At 36.3% G+C, this 16941-nt stretch overlaps 1 protein-coding gene and 1 pseudogene across 1 annotated transcript; both read right to left on the bottom strand.

Moving 5' to 3' along the window:
- Positions 1 to 8853: 8853 nt before the first annotated feature.
- On the bottom strand, positions 8854 to 10227 carry LOC105957295 (F-box/kelch-repeat protein At3g23880-like). Its single transcript, XM_088818936.1, has one exon. The coding sequence runs from the start codon at positions 10080 to 10082 to the stop codon at positions 8928 to 8930; it is 1155 nt and encodes a 384-aa protein (XP_088675062.1). The 5' UTR covers positions 10083 to 10227; the 3' UTR covers positions 8854 to 8927.
- Positions 10228 to 11272: 1045 nt separating this feature from the next.
- On the bottom strand, positions 11273 to 15436 carry LOC148770276 (F-box protein CPR1-like; annotated as a pseudogene).
- Positions 15437 to 16941: the final 1505 nt, after the last annotated feature.

Genomic DNA, 16941 nt, shown 5'->3' with positions numbered 1-16941 from the left:
CGGCCGGGCGGTGATAATCATGGCCGACCCTTCGCCAATAATCCAAGGGTCCCCCCAAATTGACGTCGATTGACCATTAACAATTCGGATCCGAAAACCGTCTCGAAGATGATGACGGGACTGAAGAACACTGCGCCATGTCGCCGACGGTCGATGACCTTCCGTAGCGTTCCAAAATCCACCTTGAGGGAAATAGCGAGCTTTGAGAATTTGGGTGAGGAGCAGGTCAGGTTGGGTAAGGATTCTCCATGCTTGCTTCGCGAGAAGAGCGAGGTTGAAAGCTTTAAGGTCACGAAATCCCATTCCACCCACTCCTTTAGGTTTACACATGGTAGACCATGGCATCCAAGCTACTGATTTGCCATTTCCAGATCCCCACCAAAATCGCCGAATAGCCGCCTCAATCTCAGTAATTAATCCTTGGGGAAGACGGAAGCATGACATGACATATGACGGTATAGCTTGAAGAGTTGCTTTAATGAGAATTTCCTTCCCGGCTTTCGAAAGTTGCTTCGAGCTCCAACTCCGAATTCGCTGCCATACTCGGTCTCTGAGATACCCAAAAATCTCTTTGCGAGTCCGACCCATAGTCGCAGGAAGGCCAAGGTACTTGTCATGTCTGTCGACCCTTTGAAACCCGAGAATTGAGTGGATCAATTCTGCTTCAGCAAGAGAGGTTGAGGGGCAGCAGACGAACGTGGATTTGTCTGAATTAATGACCTGGCCGGAGGCATGTGCGTACTGTGAAAGAATATTTCTAAGGGTACGAGCATTCGCTTCCGACGCTTGAAAAAAGATCAAGGTGTCGTCGGCAAAACAAAGGCTGGAGACCATAGGCGTTGTGGGAGCTACTTTGATGCCCTGTAGACGTCCTTCTCTCGTCGCAGCATGTAACATGGCAATAAGGGCCTCCGTGCAAATAATGAACAAATAAGGGGACAGAGGGTCCCCTTGTCTAAGACCACGCGAGGGAGTAATTGAACCACACTGAGAACCATTAAACAAGAACGAGTAAGAGACTGTAGAAACACAAAGCATGATCAAATCGATTAAACTTTGAGGAAAACCAAGTCTACTCAATATTTTCTTAAGGAAGAACCATTCAATTCGATCATATGCTTTACTAATGTCCAATTTCATTGCCATAAATTTAGATCGCTTTCTCGAGTTAGTTTTAATAAACTGATTAAGTTCGTAAGCGACCAACACATTATCGGTTATTAGTCGTTGTGGCACAAAAGCAGACCTGTGAAATTTAGTCAAGGCAAATCCCCCCTAACGCGAGATCGTCCGGCTCAATCGCCATTTGTGCGGCTGTTATTGTTATTTTTAATGTGAAATAACACAATTAACCCTATGAGATGATTCCCTCTCTCCTCTCTCTTCATTTTCTTCATCTGAAACATGTGAAAATCAGTCGGCAAAAAATGCATATTTACACTACTCCAAATTCTTGCTGCTTCTCTTGTTCGATTTAATTTCACCGGAGGCGTCGGTAGCTGCGTGGCCGCTATCACCGCCCATGAGATTGGGAAGGAAAATCCCTAAATTTCAGTTTTGCGATTTCAAATTGCGAGAAGATTTCAGTTTTGCGATTTCTAATTACGAGAAGTGATCTATGTGTAATCCAATCAATGAAATCAAGAAGAACAAGACCAAGAAATTCTATTTAGAGTGAAGATAAGTGTCGGTAAAGTGGTGAGAATCTGGTGAATTGAAGCAAAAAACATAAAAGTGTGTTTGATTGCTCTTAATGAGCTCCGAATAGACATAACCCATTAAGTACGTTTGGTTTAGACATCTTAATGATTCAATTTATCACTTACCGAATCAGTCAAAAAACGCTCGTTTATTGAGTTAGAGCTTCTCTGAACGGATTTTTGACACGTTTATCCCTACAAAAAATTGAGTTTGGCGACCAACTCTCTGTCTTTTTTGTTGAAATTCATATCAAATTAATTTCTAGACCACCATAATTGTATCCTCCAGTTGACAACAACAGTTATCTCAGTTAGTCAATCTTCATCAAATTGGAGCAATAATGATAAAAGGCTTATGCTATTGCAATTACTAAATATAACTATAAAAAAAAAATTCCTAGTGGGCAGAGAAAATTGAGGCGGTGACGGTGGTTCTACTCTCCATCTAGAATTGAACGAGTAAAAAGCTAAAAAGCAGTGTATTCTAGGCGGTGGTCTTGGAGTTGTACCCACCAACCCATTTTTTATTATATTATTAATTATATTGTAGCTGAGATATTACAATGGGTCTAGTTTTTGGCTTTTGTAAAATCTTCATTTTAATTACATTATTTTATAACGAAGAAATATATGATTCTTTTACTCAACATATTTTATAATTTTTTTTAACATAAAAAGTACTATTAATTCAACTAATAAATAATTTATTCTTAGGGATAATATCGTAATCTTACATTATTCAGATATATAATTACCAAACGAACTTATTTATTCAGCATTAAGTATTCAGATAATATTTTCAGCATTAAGTGCCTAATTTTATCAAACACAGCCGAATTTGAAGAGAAAGGAAGCAAACCACGATGCTGCCATTTTTGGTGTTTGTGGGTGTTTCTTTTATGATGTCGGGAGTGATGAGGATGGAGATAAGATTGGTGGTGGGATTGGGGTTCGTATTGGTGATGGTAGTTGGCTGGATGGTGGCCGGACTTTTGGGTGGCGGAGGTAGAGTTGATGTTGTTGGTGGTATTGTGGTGGGTTGGGGAAGTTGCACTCAAGTCCTTAAATTATGTTTAAAAGATTCAGCACAAATTGTAATTCGACCTCAAATTTTGTTTTTATTCAATTTGGCCTATATTTTATGTTATTCTAATTTATATTTTTTATTGAAAGGTATATTTTGTCAATTTACATTCGGTCAACTAGTAAATCACAATGGGTCGGTTTTGTTATTTTAAAAAAAATTATAGGGGGATTGTTGCTAGTTTATTTATCACGGGTTTTTTTGCCAGTTTGAGACTACACAAGGGTACTTTTTGCAGTTTACTCCATCTTTGGTTGAAATTCATCGCAGTCCTTGCTCCGAAAATTACAAAAATAGAAGGCCCGCAACCTACACACTAAGGTCGGAAAACCTCAGAGCCCTTGCTCGAAAATAACAGTTGTAGGTTCGCGGCGTAACATCTAAAGTTGAAATTCCTCATAATCGTAGCTCCGGAAACAAAAAAAATAAAAGGCCCGTGACCTACATGCTAAGGTCGGAAAGCCTCAAAACCATTGCTCACAAATAACAATAATAGGTCCGCGAGGTATCCACTAAGGTTGAAATTCCTCGGAGCCCTTACTCCGGTAACAACAAAACTAGAAGGTCCGCGACCTACACGCTTAGGTCGGAATACCTTAGAGCCCTTGCTCGAAAATAACAGTAGTAGGTCCTCGAGGTAACAACTAAGGTTGAAATTCCTCGGAGCCCTTCCTCCCTTAAAAACAAAAACTGAGTGCTCGCGGCCTACACGCTAAGGTCGGAAAACCTCATAGCTCATGCTCGAAAATATCAGGTAGTAGGCCCGCAAAGTAAACACGAAGATTGAAACCCCTTAGGGAACTTGCTCAGGAATAGCAAAGAGTAGGTCATCTCCCTAATCGAGAGGTTTGAAATACCTTAAGATTCTTGTCCTGGAACAAACAAGACCAGGATCACGAACTAATCGTAAGGGTTGAAATACCTTGAGGCAATTGTTTAAAAATGAACACGCGCCCCCAGCCTGTTGGCGGCTTCGACCGAAAACAAACAAGTCAATTTCTTGAGGACGTACACAAATATTGGAGATCGATTCGTGGCTCGATAAATATTTCATTAGACTTTGTCACGTTCCTAAAAGGCTCAACGAAAAATACTTATAATAAAATTATGATTATACGGAAAGCGAACTAAAGCATAAGCATTTGGACAGATAGGATCACTTCGCTCTTATATTCTCTAGTGAACCACTTTGTTCGGTCCACTAGAGAATAGGGGAGTAGATGATGGGGGTCAGTATGGCAGGCTTGGGCCGGACCCTCAAAACAAAGATTATTGGGCCAAACATCCAATGAATGACAAGAACCAAGGCGGGTCAGATCTTCGCCGATGAAGAGCTTAACATATAGAGCTCGTTGACATGTAGTTCCCATGGATAAAGTCCACCACTACTTCTCAATTCGCATACAAAAAGTGGTATGAAGTGGTAGGTGGCGAGCTGAATGAGAGCCCTTAAAAGCAGAAGACTCGGAAATACTCTTCCTGAATAGATAAGGGAAACATGTTTAAGATGAGTAATTGAGCAATCAATGTAATCAATCCGGATAAAGTGATTCTAAATTAGGAGTGTCTAATTAGAAACCATCTATATAAATGAATGTAAAAACCCTATTAAGGACACGATTCAACATCAATAAGAACACTTTATACTCTCTTCCAAACTCTATCTCATGCTTATTATTTTCGGATCATCATTTCACGACCATCGGGATACGTGTGATGTACTTTTCGACGGTTTAAAAGAAGTAGGGCTTGGAGTGAGGTCTTGAGGGTGCAGATCATATGCCATTAAAATATTAATTATATTTATAACAAAAATAAAATTTTAAAAAGTTTGCCAACCGGCTCGCGAGCTAAGGAACAACTAATAATACGTTCGAGCTTATCAAGTCGAAAAACTCGAGTTCAAGCTTATCGTCTACACCCCCAAATTCTCAAATATATTTCTTGATCTTTTTCTTTACTTTTTTTGTTTGAAATTGACGATCACGACATGTAGCCATAGATGATGAAAGGCCACGCTTGGACGTTAAGGCAATGATCATATTGACCAACCCGATGGGTCGTGTCGGACAGGTCAACCCGACTAGCTGGATAACAAAATAATGGTGCATATTTGATAACCGTTTGAAAACCTTTTTTTTAGAACATGATGAAATTTCATTAGGCAAAAGCTACAACTTCCAAAGAAAGTTCAGTACCCACAATACAATTATAATTAGCCATTTTTTTGCTAAAACACGAGCTAAGCGATTACCAGAACGTTTCATAAAATGGAAGTCTTTGGCAATGTAGAGGCATTCTTCCGCTAAAGAACCGAACGATGAATATCATTGTCCTTATCTTGAAGCCATTGAATAAGTTGAAGAAAATTTCCTTCAACAATAATCTATTCCCAACCTTTATTCCTCGCCATTTTAATAACCGGTAAAGCCATTGAATAAGTTGAAGAAAATTTCCTTAAACAATAATCTATTCCCAACCTTTATTCCTCGCCATTTTAATAACCGGTAATGCCGCCATAGCCTCGCATTCCACTGGCAGAATTGATCCATCAACCTTAATGCATTTGATGTAGTTAACTTCGCCATCTACGTTTTAAGTAGATACTAATGTAATTAATTTCGCATAATCGATTTTGATGAATGAGAAATTAATGCATTTAGATGGACACTTACATAAGATCATCATTCATGATGTTGTAGGGTAAACTGCATAAAACCCCCATGTGTTATGTAAAACATGCATCAAATCCCCCTGTATTAATTTTATTGCGTATAATCCCCTTGTGTTTTATTTTATGTTGCACGAAATCCCCAATTCCGTTAACATTTAACACCGTTAGCTATTTAGGGGATTCCATGCAAGTTTTTCATAACACAAGGGGGTTTGGTGCATGTTATTAAAAATACAAGTGGAATTTATCTAAAATTTATTTATTTATTTAAAAGATGTATTATTTTTTTGAAATTAAGTCAATACATTTATTCAATTTTTGAAAGTCGAATTTTCAAAATTATTAATATAATTATTTATATCAAAACTAAATTCGAATTTTCATATTATTTACATTCTTTGACATATAATACATCCAAGATAAATTATACAAATATATAACAATATTGATATTAATTTTGATTTTTATAAAATACATTGATAAATATTTTTTTAATTCAAAATTGGAAATTTCCAAATTTTTTTAATTTAGTTTCAATTTTGATGCAATTGTTTTTTGTAAAAGAAATGGAATCAAAATTTGGAAATCCATATGAGAGAAACAATGTTCTAAAATTTAGAAAATTAAATTGGAAACGGCAAAATTAAAAAAAAAAAATTGTTAGAAATTTCATCCTTACCACTAGTTTTTACTTTTTAATAGTTCAATTGAATATATCTGTTTGACATGATTTAAAAAAAAATCAAATTTTAAATAAATAAAATATTTTTGCATAAATTCCCCATATATTGAAGAAAATATGCACCAAACCCCTTTGTGTTTTCAAAAATTTGCATGGAATTCCCTAAATAGTTAACGGTTTTAAATATTAACAGAATGGGAGATTTCATGCAAGTAAAATAAAACACAGGGGGATTCTACGCAATAAAATTAACACATGGGGGTTTGGTGCATATTTCCCATAACACAAGGGAGTTTTATGCAGTTTACCCTGATGTTGTATTAAATTGCAGATGATTTTAGATTTTTATTCATAACATTGGAGGACAATTCCTATTTGAAAATAAATCATCAACTGTGCGCAAAAGGTAGTGTTCTTTTTTTTATAAGCAGCCACTCGAAGTGCATTTTGGGTAAGCGACGCCCTTTTGAAATAACAACAAAACCTTATGCGGACTCAAGGTGCCGTGAAATTTGAAGTTTCAGTCGGGTTCTAAGTTGATAATCTATTTAGGAACATGTACACAATCAATAAACCCATCATTTGATCAAGAAATCCTAGTCCATAAAACGAGATAAAATCGTATTGTTGCCAACAAAAAATGACTTCTTCAAAGATTACAAGCAAAGTTAATTAATCCGAGAAAATAGAATAACATAATTCAGTGATATACATTTAGTTTTATCAGATAATACCATCAATGAAAAACCACTACTGGCAAACTACACACCCAAAGTTAATTCAAGGGCTGCTAAATTACTGTCCCCAACAGTTATTTAACTGTCGGAGACAGTATTTAACTATTTATTGATATTTTTTTTTGAAATTTTTTTTCTTACAAAATATTATTTTAATTAATATTACTGTCTTGCTGTCTTAGACAGTAATATTAATAATATTACTGTTCGGGAAAATAATATTCATAATATTACCCAAACAGTAATATTAATGTCCGAGACAGTAATTTAGTAGCCAAGACACTATTATTAATTAAAATATTTTTTTCTAAGAAAAAAAATTCGAAAAAAAAGTCAACGCCGATTTAGCCGGTATGAAATGTTGGCGTATCGGAATTCCGGTTCGATTTTACCGATTTAGCATCTCTAAATTTAACTCTGGAGGGGTATTTTTGTAAGAAAATACTTAGTTGTGGGGATGGTTATAATTGCCCAAACAAAAGGGAAATTTTTGTAATTTGATCATAATTCAGTGGGTGGCCGAAATTTGTCCAATTTTTACTATATGAGTAAATAAATCAAATAACTTATGTATGCATATTAAGTAAAAATCTGTAGGGGGTCGCCTGCTACATCATAGTTCCGACTCCAGATGTAAATCGAGAGATATGAACGAATGACGGGGTCTGAGGGAGATAGCTATACATGAACTGAAGAGTTTGGTTTAATTTGCTATTTCGAACGGTTCGAAACCGCCCGATTTTTTACTTTTTTTGGTTTGGTTTTTCAATTTAAATTAATGCACAATGTGAAATACTTGAACGCGAGAAGGGCCTTGTGAACATGAATTGGAGCAAGGTCCTTGTGGAAAGGTTTCATGCATTTTCAGCCCCTCTATTACCAAGTTTGTGTATGTTAGTTAACACACAAATCCTGAAAATAAAGAGCATTTGTACGAAGTAAATTTGTTTCTTAAATTTGTCTCAACGAAAAAAAAATCGAGTTCTTGACTCGACGATTAAAATTATTTCCAATACCACTTCGGAATAAACTCCCAAAATAACAAACATTACATAAACAAGAGCACACACCCATACATCAAACAGAACTAAAAAAACATACATGTACTGCATACAAAAAATACACACACACACATCTTTGAATCTGTCTATATCTTAAAAAAAAACGATTTTATGTTTAAATACGATATTAATAGATAAAGTACGACGTAAAATCCTTCATTTTTATAACCATAAGTATCAACCATGAAACAATAACATATCACATTATTATTATTACAAAATGATGCTTTTACGGGTTACGTTCAAAAGAAATATAAACCCGCCTTGAACCCAATCTACGGGTTTTCTTCATATCAGTACCCGTTGCAATCGACGAATGTGTTAGTCAGCTCCTACATGATGGGTTTTCGTGAGTTTGACGGATGCATAGGTTGAACACGATCACCACTTATATTTTGGTCCAATGTGGGCTACATTTTTGGTCCATATATTATACACTAAAATAATTTGCGTGTTAACGTCTTTAAACTAACCGATTTGTTTTTCAATTTTTGTCCGCCGTATGATCTGGGTGTTAGTTTGGACGCAAAAGCACGTGTTTTGCACTGGTATTGATATTTATATATCCACCATGGCCAACATATAATTCATATTTAGTATGCAATATTACAATTAACAGAACACATATACCATCATATGTTCATCACTATTCTTGTTAATTGTTATACAACAGAACTTCACTGCGAGAAGTCAATTGTGTTATTGGACTATGGGAGATTTAGTACCGAATTTCGTAATAAATCATGACGAAAACTCAAGTGTCCACATGAATTGTTGGTCGAACGACAAAAACTCAAGTGTCCACATGAATTGTTGGTCGAACATCAAATATACAATCAAATTATTTAATTAATCAACATAAATATCATCAACAAAACAAGAAATTTAAGTAGAAAATAACCAAAATTAGTCTCGAAGAAAACAAAACACCATCATTGAATAATAATACACTTTTGTTTTCGTCACATCATCATCGTCATCGTAATTAATCATGTAGAATTTAGCGAGACTAAACTTTCAACGTAGACCCCCGCTTGATAAGCATTGCCAAAGTCATATATGCAACATTCCCTAAACCGATTGTCTTCCTGATTGTAAATCAGGAACTTCGATACGTAAGCAAACAAAACCTCGCCATTTGGCAACACAAGCAATAGGGTCAAGAGCGACGGATTCAATGATGAGATCCTTAACAAACGATCGCAATAAATTGATGCGTAAGAAACATTTAAAAATCTACCCCAAGAATCTTCCGCCCCGTACTTGTTCCGAACCCAGATATCGAACCGATTCGTACCAACACAAAACAAACAAAGACATTCATCAACAACTCCCAATCTTAGATTACGAATATTATAAGAATCCTTCTCGACGCAACTAGGTTTCTCCACAACTCCGGTAGTCTCACTATTGAAATCGAAATAAACAATCTTCCATTCGGACATCGTTCCATTCTTATCACTTATCTTATCACTTATCCAGTGAGGCTTCCCGCTCGCAAACGTTCCCAATTTATGAAACGTATCGTCGAAAGACGGAGATCCATTGCTGTAGGTCATAGTTCCTCCCCAAGAATCGGAATTCAAGCTATATGCTTTCCCTACGATAAAAAATTTGCAAGTAACATCATGCACGTGAAAGAGAGCAAAAACCTTGTAGTCGCCGTTGATTTCGGCAAAGGCGAACCCGTATCTCCTAACGTACGTAAACAGAGAGCGCTCGAGTCCGGTGAGGAAGTGGGGCAGATCCTTGGACTCTCTCGTGGCGGGATTCCACAAAGAGAACCGGTAGGGTCCGATCATAATGCAGATCAGACCGTTGCAAGAAGCCGAGATATTCGATTCTCCTATAATCCTAGCCGTTGGACGATTGATCAGAGGTGACGCGAGAGCGGTTCGTTCGGTCAACAATGCGTACAAGGGACATGATTTTACTGCACAAGTACTCGGCCCCCAAGTGGCTGAAACGATGCTGTGGTGGGGGAAGGTTTTGTTCTCCGTTGACTTTTCGAGGTGGGCTTTGACCATGTGTTTGCTGGAGATCAAAGAACGCCATGATTTTGACACGCACTTGAATCTCAAGAGGGATTTTACTGGCAGTTTTGGCAAGATTTCTGTGATGATTTCTTCCGGAATCTCAGCCATTTCCGACAGCTGTGGAATAATTTTGAGGTTATTGTCTCGTACGATGAAGACAGCGCTAGGGTTTTGTTTTCTTGTTTCTTTTTTTCTTTAATCCTAGGGTTGCGGTTGTTTAACTTATTCAACATCAATCATCGTTTAGCGCAGCCGCCACACAATAATTTGTAGTGTAAGTTTGATATACCCTCGTTGCCTAATAAATTACGAATAAACCCAGAGAGAAATCATCATTATAGATCCCCAGGGCGAAAATACTATACGGTGCTTATATGCAATTTTCGCCCAGAGGACATTCAACATTTGGTTATGCATTTAGCATTTTTACTTCTGTATTTAACACTTTCTCTGATTTGTTTATTTTTTATTTTTTTTATAAAAACCTATTTGTTTATTTTATTTTTTTTATATGTATATTCTTTATAATATATATAATTTTTTTTAGTTCGATATATTTATTGTACTGAAATTGACTATAGGTTACTCTACTGAACTAGAGTTATTCGTAGTAATTTTTTTTTCTACCCCAATTTTTTAGTAGACCAATTATGTACACACATGAATATCAACGCTTATACAAAACAAATTCATAAACACCAACAATAAAAGGTCACAATTTATATATTTATATTATAAATCAACTCATAACCATCAAATACAAGTCGAAATACGCAATTACATGCATATGTTACAACATGTTACTATATGGTACGAGTAATGTATAGTAATGTACACAATTTCTAGAATATTGTAACTTGAAGCAGATGTCAAAATCATCAAATTCATCTACAACTTCAGCCAACTTTTTTGACACCTTTAATGAGAGAATCAATGGCTTCCATTAAGCTGCAATTGCAACATTAAAAAAATTATTTTTATGCAAATTAACAAAAATTGAAAAAACATCAAAACACTAAAAAAATTGACAAACACTTGGAGATTATGTGTGTGTGTGTGTGTGTGAGAGAGAGAGAGAGAGAGAGAGAGAGAGAGAGAGAGAGAGAGAGAGAGAGAGAGAGAGAGAGAGAGAGATCATAGCTGCAAAATGCTACGAATTTTAGACCAAACCACCAATGACTCTTCACACCAAGTGCCTCATACCAAAACCCTAGCCGACGCTAACCACCTAAGGTTCCACACTCGCAATAAAAAAAATATAGAAATAAATCTGACAATTAAAAATTGAGCAATTGCCATCAAAATATAGATCCCGACGAGAGAAATCCAACGATGGGTAGCCCATCAAATTCCGACTGCCAGAAAGACCCACCATCGTTCAAATACGCGTGGACTGTAAAACGGTTACAGAAACAGATTTAGAGATCCAAACTGTATCAAATCACCATCCAAAGAAAGAGCTCAACGAAAGGAATCTAACGGTAGTTAAACCATTGAATTCTGACCAGCGGAGAGAGAGTTATAACTCGATCCTATTTCAACGCCGGTGCATAAATCTTCAAAGACGATAAAAAACCGCTGGAACGCTGAAGAGAACCTTCGAAAAATATTGTACACGATTTGATATAACGGCCAATGATCTCACGTAATTTTATTCCGTGATTTTAGGCAACGTATCAGCAAATCTCAAATCACGTAGTAAAGGAAATAAATGCCGTTTAAAAATAAAACAGGGGTATTAAAGGAAAATTATATAATATATTTTGCCAAGTTGGCAAAATTGAGTCTATCTCAAAAAGGGGAAAAAAATTGGATCTACCTCATTAGAAAATATGAACAAGGGGGTTATCCCTAATAAACCCTCTTACTTTTCTTCTCATACTTAGAGTCACTTTAGAATTTTACTTACATCATAATACATAATTGATAATTACCTAAGACTACACAACTTACCCTAACTAGGGTTTATTTTTTTTTTGTTTTTTTTTTTTTTTATTCTTCTTTTATGCTTATACTAAAGGCGAAGTCCAAGTTGAATCCTTAAACCCCGTAAAATCCATGAAAACCTATCCCGCAAGAGCTGGACTACCACATTATACTCGATAGTAACGGATAGGATCCAATTTAATAGGTCGAAACCCATTAATATTGAAAAAATATACATTAATTTACAAAAAAAAAATCGAGACTATTTTAATTTTTTACAATTAAATAATTCAAAAAAATAAATTTTGAATTGACACGAATAAGTAGTCTCGATCAATTTTGATGTGTTTGTTCAATTAAAAAAAACAATCAGAGTATATCTAAGCTGGTAAGAACAAATTAATATTTAGTACTACAATTTGTTGAAATAATAAAATTTCAAATATTAAATATTAAACTAAGTTGAAGAAAATTTAAAGAAATTCCTAAAATTCGAGCACAAGTTTGATGTAGGTTGGTGATACACTAAAATTATGAGTTCGTGTAATCAGTTTTAATTTTTAAATAATAGTTTAATTAATTACTCAAAACACAATTATAATTTCTTAATAACATATTATTAAAAGAAATATAAACCTGCCTAGCTTGAACCCAATCTACGGATGTTCTTCATATCAGTACTCGTTGCTATCGACGAATGTGTTAGTCAGCTCCTACACGATGGGTTTTCGTTGCTATCGACGAATGTGTTAGTCAGCTCCTACACGATGGGTTTTCGTGAGTTTGGCGGATGCATAGGTTGAACATGATCACCACTTATATTTTGGTCCAATGTGGGCTACATTTTTGGTCCATATATTATACACTAAAATTGATTTTAGTCCCTATATGTTTTTGCCACAATTTCAGTTCTCAATCTAACCAAAAGAAAAACATCAATTTATGTTTGCAATTTGATTTGCGTGTTAACGTCTTTAAACTAACCAATTTGTTTTTCAATTTTGGTCCGCCGTATGATCTGGGTGTTAGTTTTTGGACGCAAAAGCTCGTGTTTTCCACTGCTATTGATATTTATATATCCACCATGGCCAACATATAATTCATATTTAGTATGGAATATTACAATTAACAGAACACATACATAACAGAACTTTGCTGCAAGAACTCAATTGTGTAATTGGACAACGGGAGATTTAGTACAGAATTTCGTATTAAATCACGAACAAAACTCAAGTGTCCACATGAATTGTTGGTCGAACATCACATACGATCAAATTATTTAATTAGTCAACATAAATATCACCAACCAAACAAGAAGTTTAAGTAGAAAATAACCAAAGTAAGTTAGTTTCGAAGAAAATAAAACACCATCGTTGAATAATAAACTTTTCTTTTCGTCACATCATCGTCGTCATCGCAATTAATCATGTAGAAGTTAGCTAGACTAAACTTTCAACGTAGACCTCCGCTTGATAAACATTGCCAAAGTCATATATGCAAAATTCCCTAAACCGATTGTCTTCCTGGTTGTAAATCAGGAAATTCGATACGTAAGCAAACAAAACCTTGCCATTTGGCAGCATAAGCAATGGGGTCAAGAGCAACGTATTCAATGTGATCCTTAACGAAGGATCGCAATAAATCGAGGCGTAAGAAACATTTAAAAATTTATCCCAAGAACATTTATTATAAAGTGTTTGGATATATAGCTTATCAGTTAGTTGAATGAAATCTTATACTTTTTCTAATATTTTAGTAAATGAGTAAATAAGATCTTATATAAAAAAATGTGGAATTGATGTATTTTTTTCTAAAAACGTCTTATAAACTCCGTAACAACTTTTTTTTATATAAGATTTTAATTTCTTTTTTAAAAAACAATTACTAAACACCTTTTAATAGTTTCTAAGCTATTTAACATCTTATAAGATGTAAGAGCTTATAAGCTCAGTCAAACATGCTTTTAATTTGCATGATATAATGGTGTTAATATTGCAAGATCTGAAACCTATTTGTGAGGAAAAAGTGTGAAAAGTGATCTCAACCTATTTGTTTTTTTTTCATTTTTTTTCTTATTATTTTTTGGTTTTCATGTTTTTATCTCATCCGAAGATTTGGAGAAAGAAACTGATAGTAATTAGAGCTTCGTATCACGACCCGCTAGTTTTGGCCTAACCCTTTGCCAGTTTCCCTTGGTTGGGAGTTTAAGAAGCCCAAGATTTAGCCCAAATAGGGTTAGGCCCAAGATTGGCCCAAATGTATAGAGATAGATAGATATTCTTGGAGAATTCTAGAAAGCTTTCTAGAATCCTCCCTGGTAGATATTTTGTAGGAATTCTTTGAAGTGTTCTAGTGAACAACTCCTAACCGTTAGATCAAATAGATCCCCACCGTCCATTAAGGAGGTGGCCTAGTATAAATAGGGGTAGGGTCCTCATTTGTAATCATCCAACAAATCCAACAAGCACTTAAACAATAAAAATACTTTCCTTCAAACTCTCTTATCTTGTTAAGTTCTTCCACAGTTCGTTGTTAAGGGAACAAGTCCGCTATCAACAATGTCGTCTCTCATAGTCAGTTCTTTCAAATTGTAAAAATGCAAATTTTCCGATGAACTCAACAACATTACTTCCCCATCGTCAATATAACATACAGGTTATAAGTATTTCTAACAAAAATTACCACAAAAACTGAATTTGGTCCAACATTCCGCCACCCCATACTCCTTCATAGTCCAAAGATCATTCTTCGAATTCCACTTGGATTCAACTATACAAAGACAACCGTCGAAAACCACAAGTTCACACCTCCATACAATTGGCGACAAAAATTACCACAAAAACTGAATTTGGCCCAAGATTCCGCCACCCCATACTCCTTCGTAGTCCAAAGATCATTCTTCGAATTCCACTTAGATTCAACTAGACAAAGACAACCGTCGAAAACCACAAGTTCACACCTCCATACAATTCGCTCCAAGCTGATGCCACTTGGAAGAGGAATTTCATCGAACACCTCGCGTGCCAAATCGAAAGCAGCTATTGTGAGCTGATGCCACTTGGAAGAGGAATTTCATCGAACACCTCGCGTGCCAAATCGAAAGCAGCTATTGTACTATCGTACCCGAACCCGTATTTGTGGGTCTTTCCTGTCTTCTCTGTAGCTGGTGGTACTTTTACGAGCTGCAGGGTGACGGGATTGAGCAGAAAGATTCCACTTTCATGAGTTTGCAACAAAACCAAGCCGTCCCAAGAACCCACAACTCTGTACCATTTATGTTGCGGCGGTTTGATTTCAATCGGTCTTGAAACGGCGTCGTACTCGATCTTGTCGATTGTGTGGATTGCGAGTGAATCAGAGATGAAGATGAGACTTTCTTGGCGGGGTTTTTGATCAAGGTGGGATTTGACGAAGTGTGTATCGGAGAGAAGAGTGCGCTATTGTTTTGATAAGCACCTGCATTTGCCTATGGATTTTCCCGGGAGCCGTGAGAAAATTTCGAGCAAGATATCTTCCGGAAGATCGGGGTTCGCCATTTCTGAACAGAATCGAGAGAGAGAGAGAGAGAGAGAGAGAGAGAGAGAGAGAGAGAGAGAGAGAGAGAGAGAGAGAGAGAGAGAGAGAGAGAGAGAGAGAGAGAGAGAGAGAGAGAGAGAGAGAGAGAGAGAGAGAGAGAGTTTTGAGAATTCAGAAAGTACAGAGAGGGTTTACTGAGCGCAAATAATGTTGATTTAGGGAGGAAAGTTGAACGCGAAAGATTCAATTTAGGTGAACATTTTTTTTTAATTTATTATTGAGTTAATTGCATAAAGCCCCATGCGAAATGTCTAGTTTCTAGAAAAATCCCTGTGTTAAATTAATTAGCATCTCGCCCCCTATTCAAATCAAGCCCGTTGACTCAAATGAAATGATTGTATTTTTTGGGGTAATATGCTATGAGTTCCTTGTAGCAAAACTAATTTGTACTAAATGACAAGTCTAAATCCATTTTTTTAATTAAATCACTAGATTGAAATAATATGACTCATATTCTTTATTTTTTTAATTCTTATCTTGCCCTTAACCCTAAATATTATAACCCACATATTCACGTTTCTCTCTCAGATCTATTTTTCCTCTTTATTTTTCTTCTCTCTTTCTCTGCCTCTCTCTGTATCTCGCTCTCTTTCCTCTTTATTTTTCTTCTATATTTCTCTGCCTCTCTCTTCATCTCGCTCTCTCTGTCTCGCTCTCTCTATCTCGCTCTCTCGGTCTCGCTCTCTCTATCTCTCTCTATCTCACTCTCTCTGTCTCGCTCTCTCAAATTATTTCTCACGATCTCAAGCTATGACGATGGAATCGACTATGGTGTTGGAGGCGGTGGCATGGGGGGAGGGATGGCGATGGCGGCGGCGGCCGCTCTGGGGAGGCGCTCATGGTGACAATTATTTTTGGCCATGAGGATGGGGTCGTTGGGCGGCGGTGCTCGGGGCTGGGAAATGGTGTAGGTGGCGCTCGACGTTGGGGGTGGGGATGGGGGCAATGGCAGCATAGGTGGGGTTTGTGCCATCTTTGGCGGCGTGGTGATGTTGGCGTCGCAGATCTAGGGTTTGGTAGAGGAGATCGACGATTTGGTGGGGCGGATCTAAGATTTTTCAATTTCATGTCTATAGATGTCTATGATTGTCTATGGATGTCTATGATGTCTGGCGGCTAGAGTTGAAAAGAGGAATTAGAGTTTTATGAATATGTGACTACGGATTACTATAGTTTTCTATGAGTGTCTATACATGACTACAGACTACTACGATTTCCTATGTGATTCTATAGAAGTGTTGAGTGTAGATTTTACACTCAATACGTTTACTTTACGTGGATCTTTTGTTTAGATTTAATTATATTTGTTCTTTAATTGATTGATTTTGTGTTTTATAGGTGAAAAACGAGAATTAGGTGTCCATGAAGGAAAAAAGATAAAAAAGAAAAGAAAAATTTGCAAATAAGGAAACAAATCAAATTGGAAGAAGGAATCTCGCCACAGCTTTGACAGTGTCCACCATTT

Source organism: Erythranthe guttata, chromosome 6 (genome assembly GCF_056151865.1).
Source record: "Erythranthe guttata isolate IM_541 chromosome 6, IM_541, whole genome shotgun sequence".
Classification (NCBI taxonomy): Eukaryota; Viridiplantae; Streptophyta; class Magnoliopsida; order Lamiales; family Phrymaceae; genus Erythranthe; species Erythranthe guttata.
Note: the sequence above shows the minus strand (reverse complement) of the source record. Positions and strands in the feature narration are given on the sequence as shown.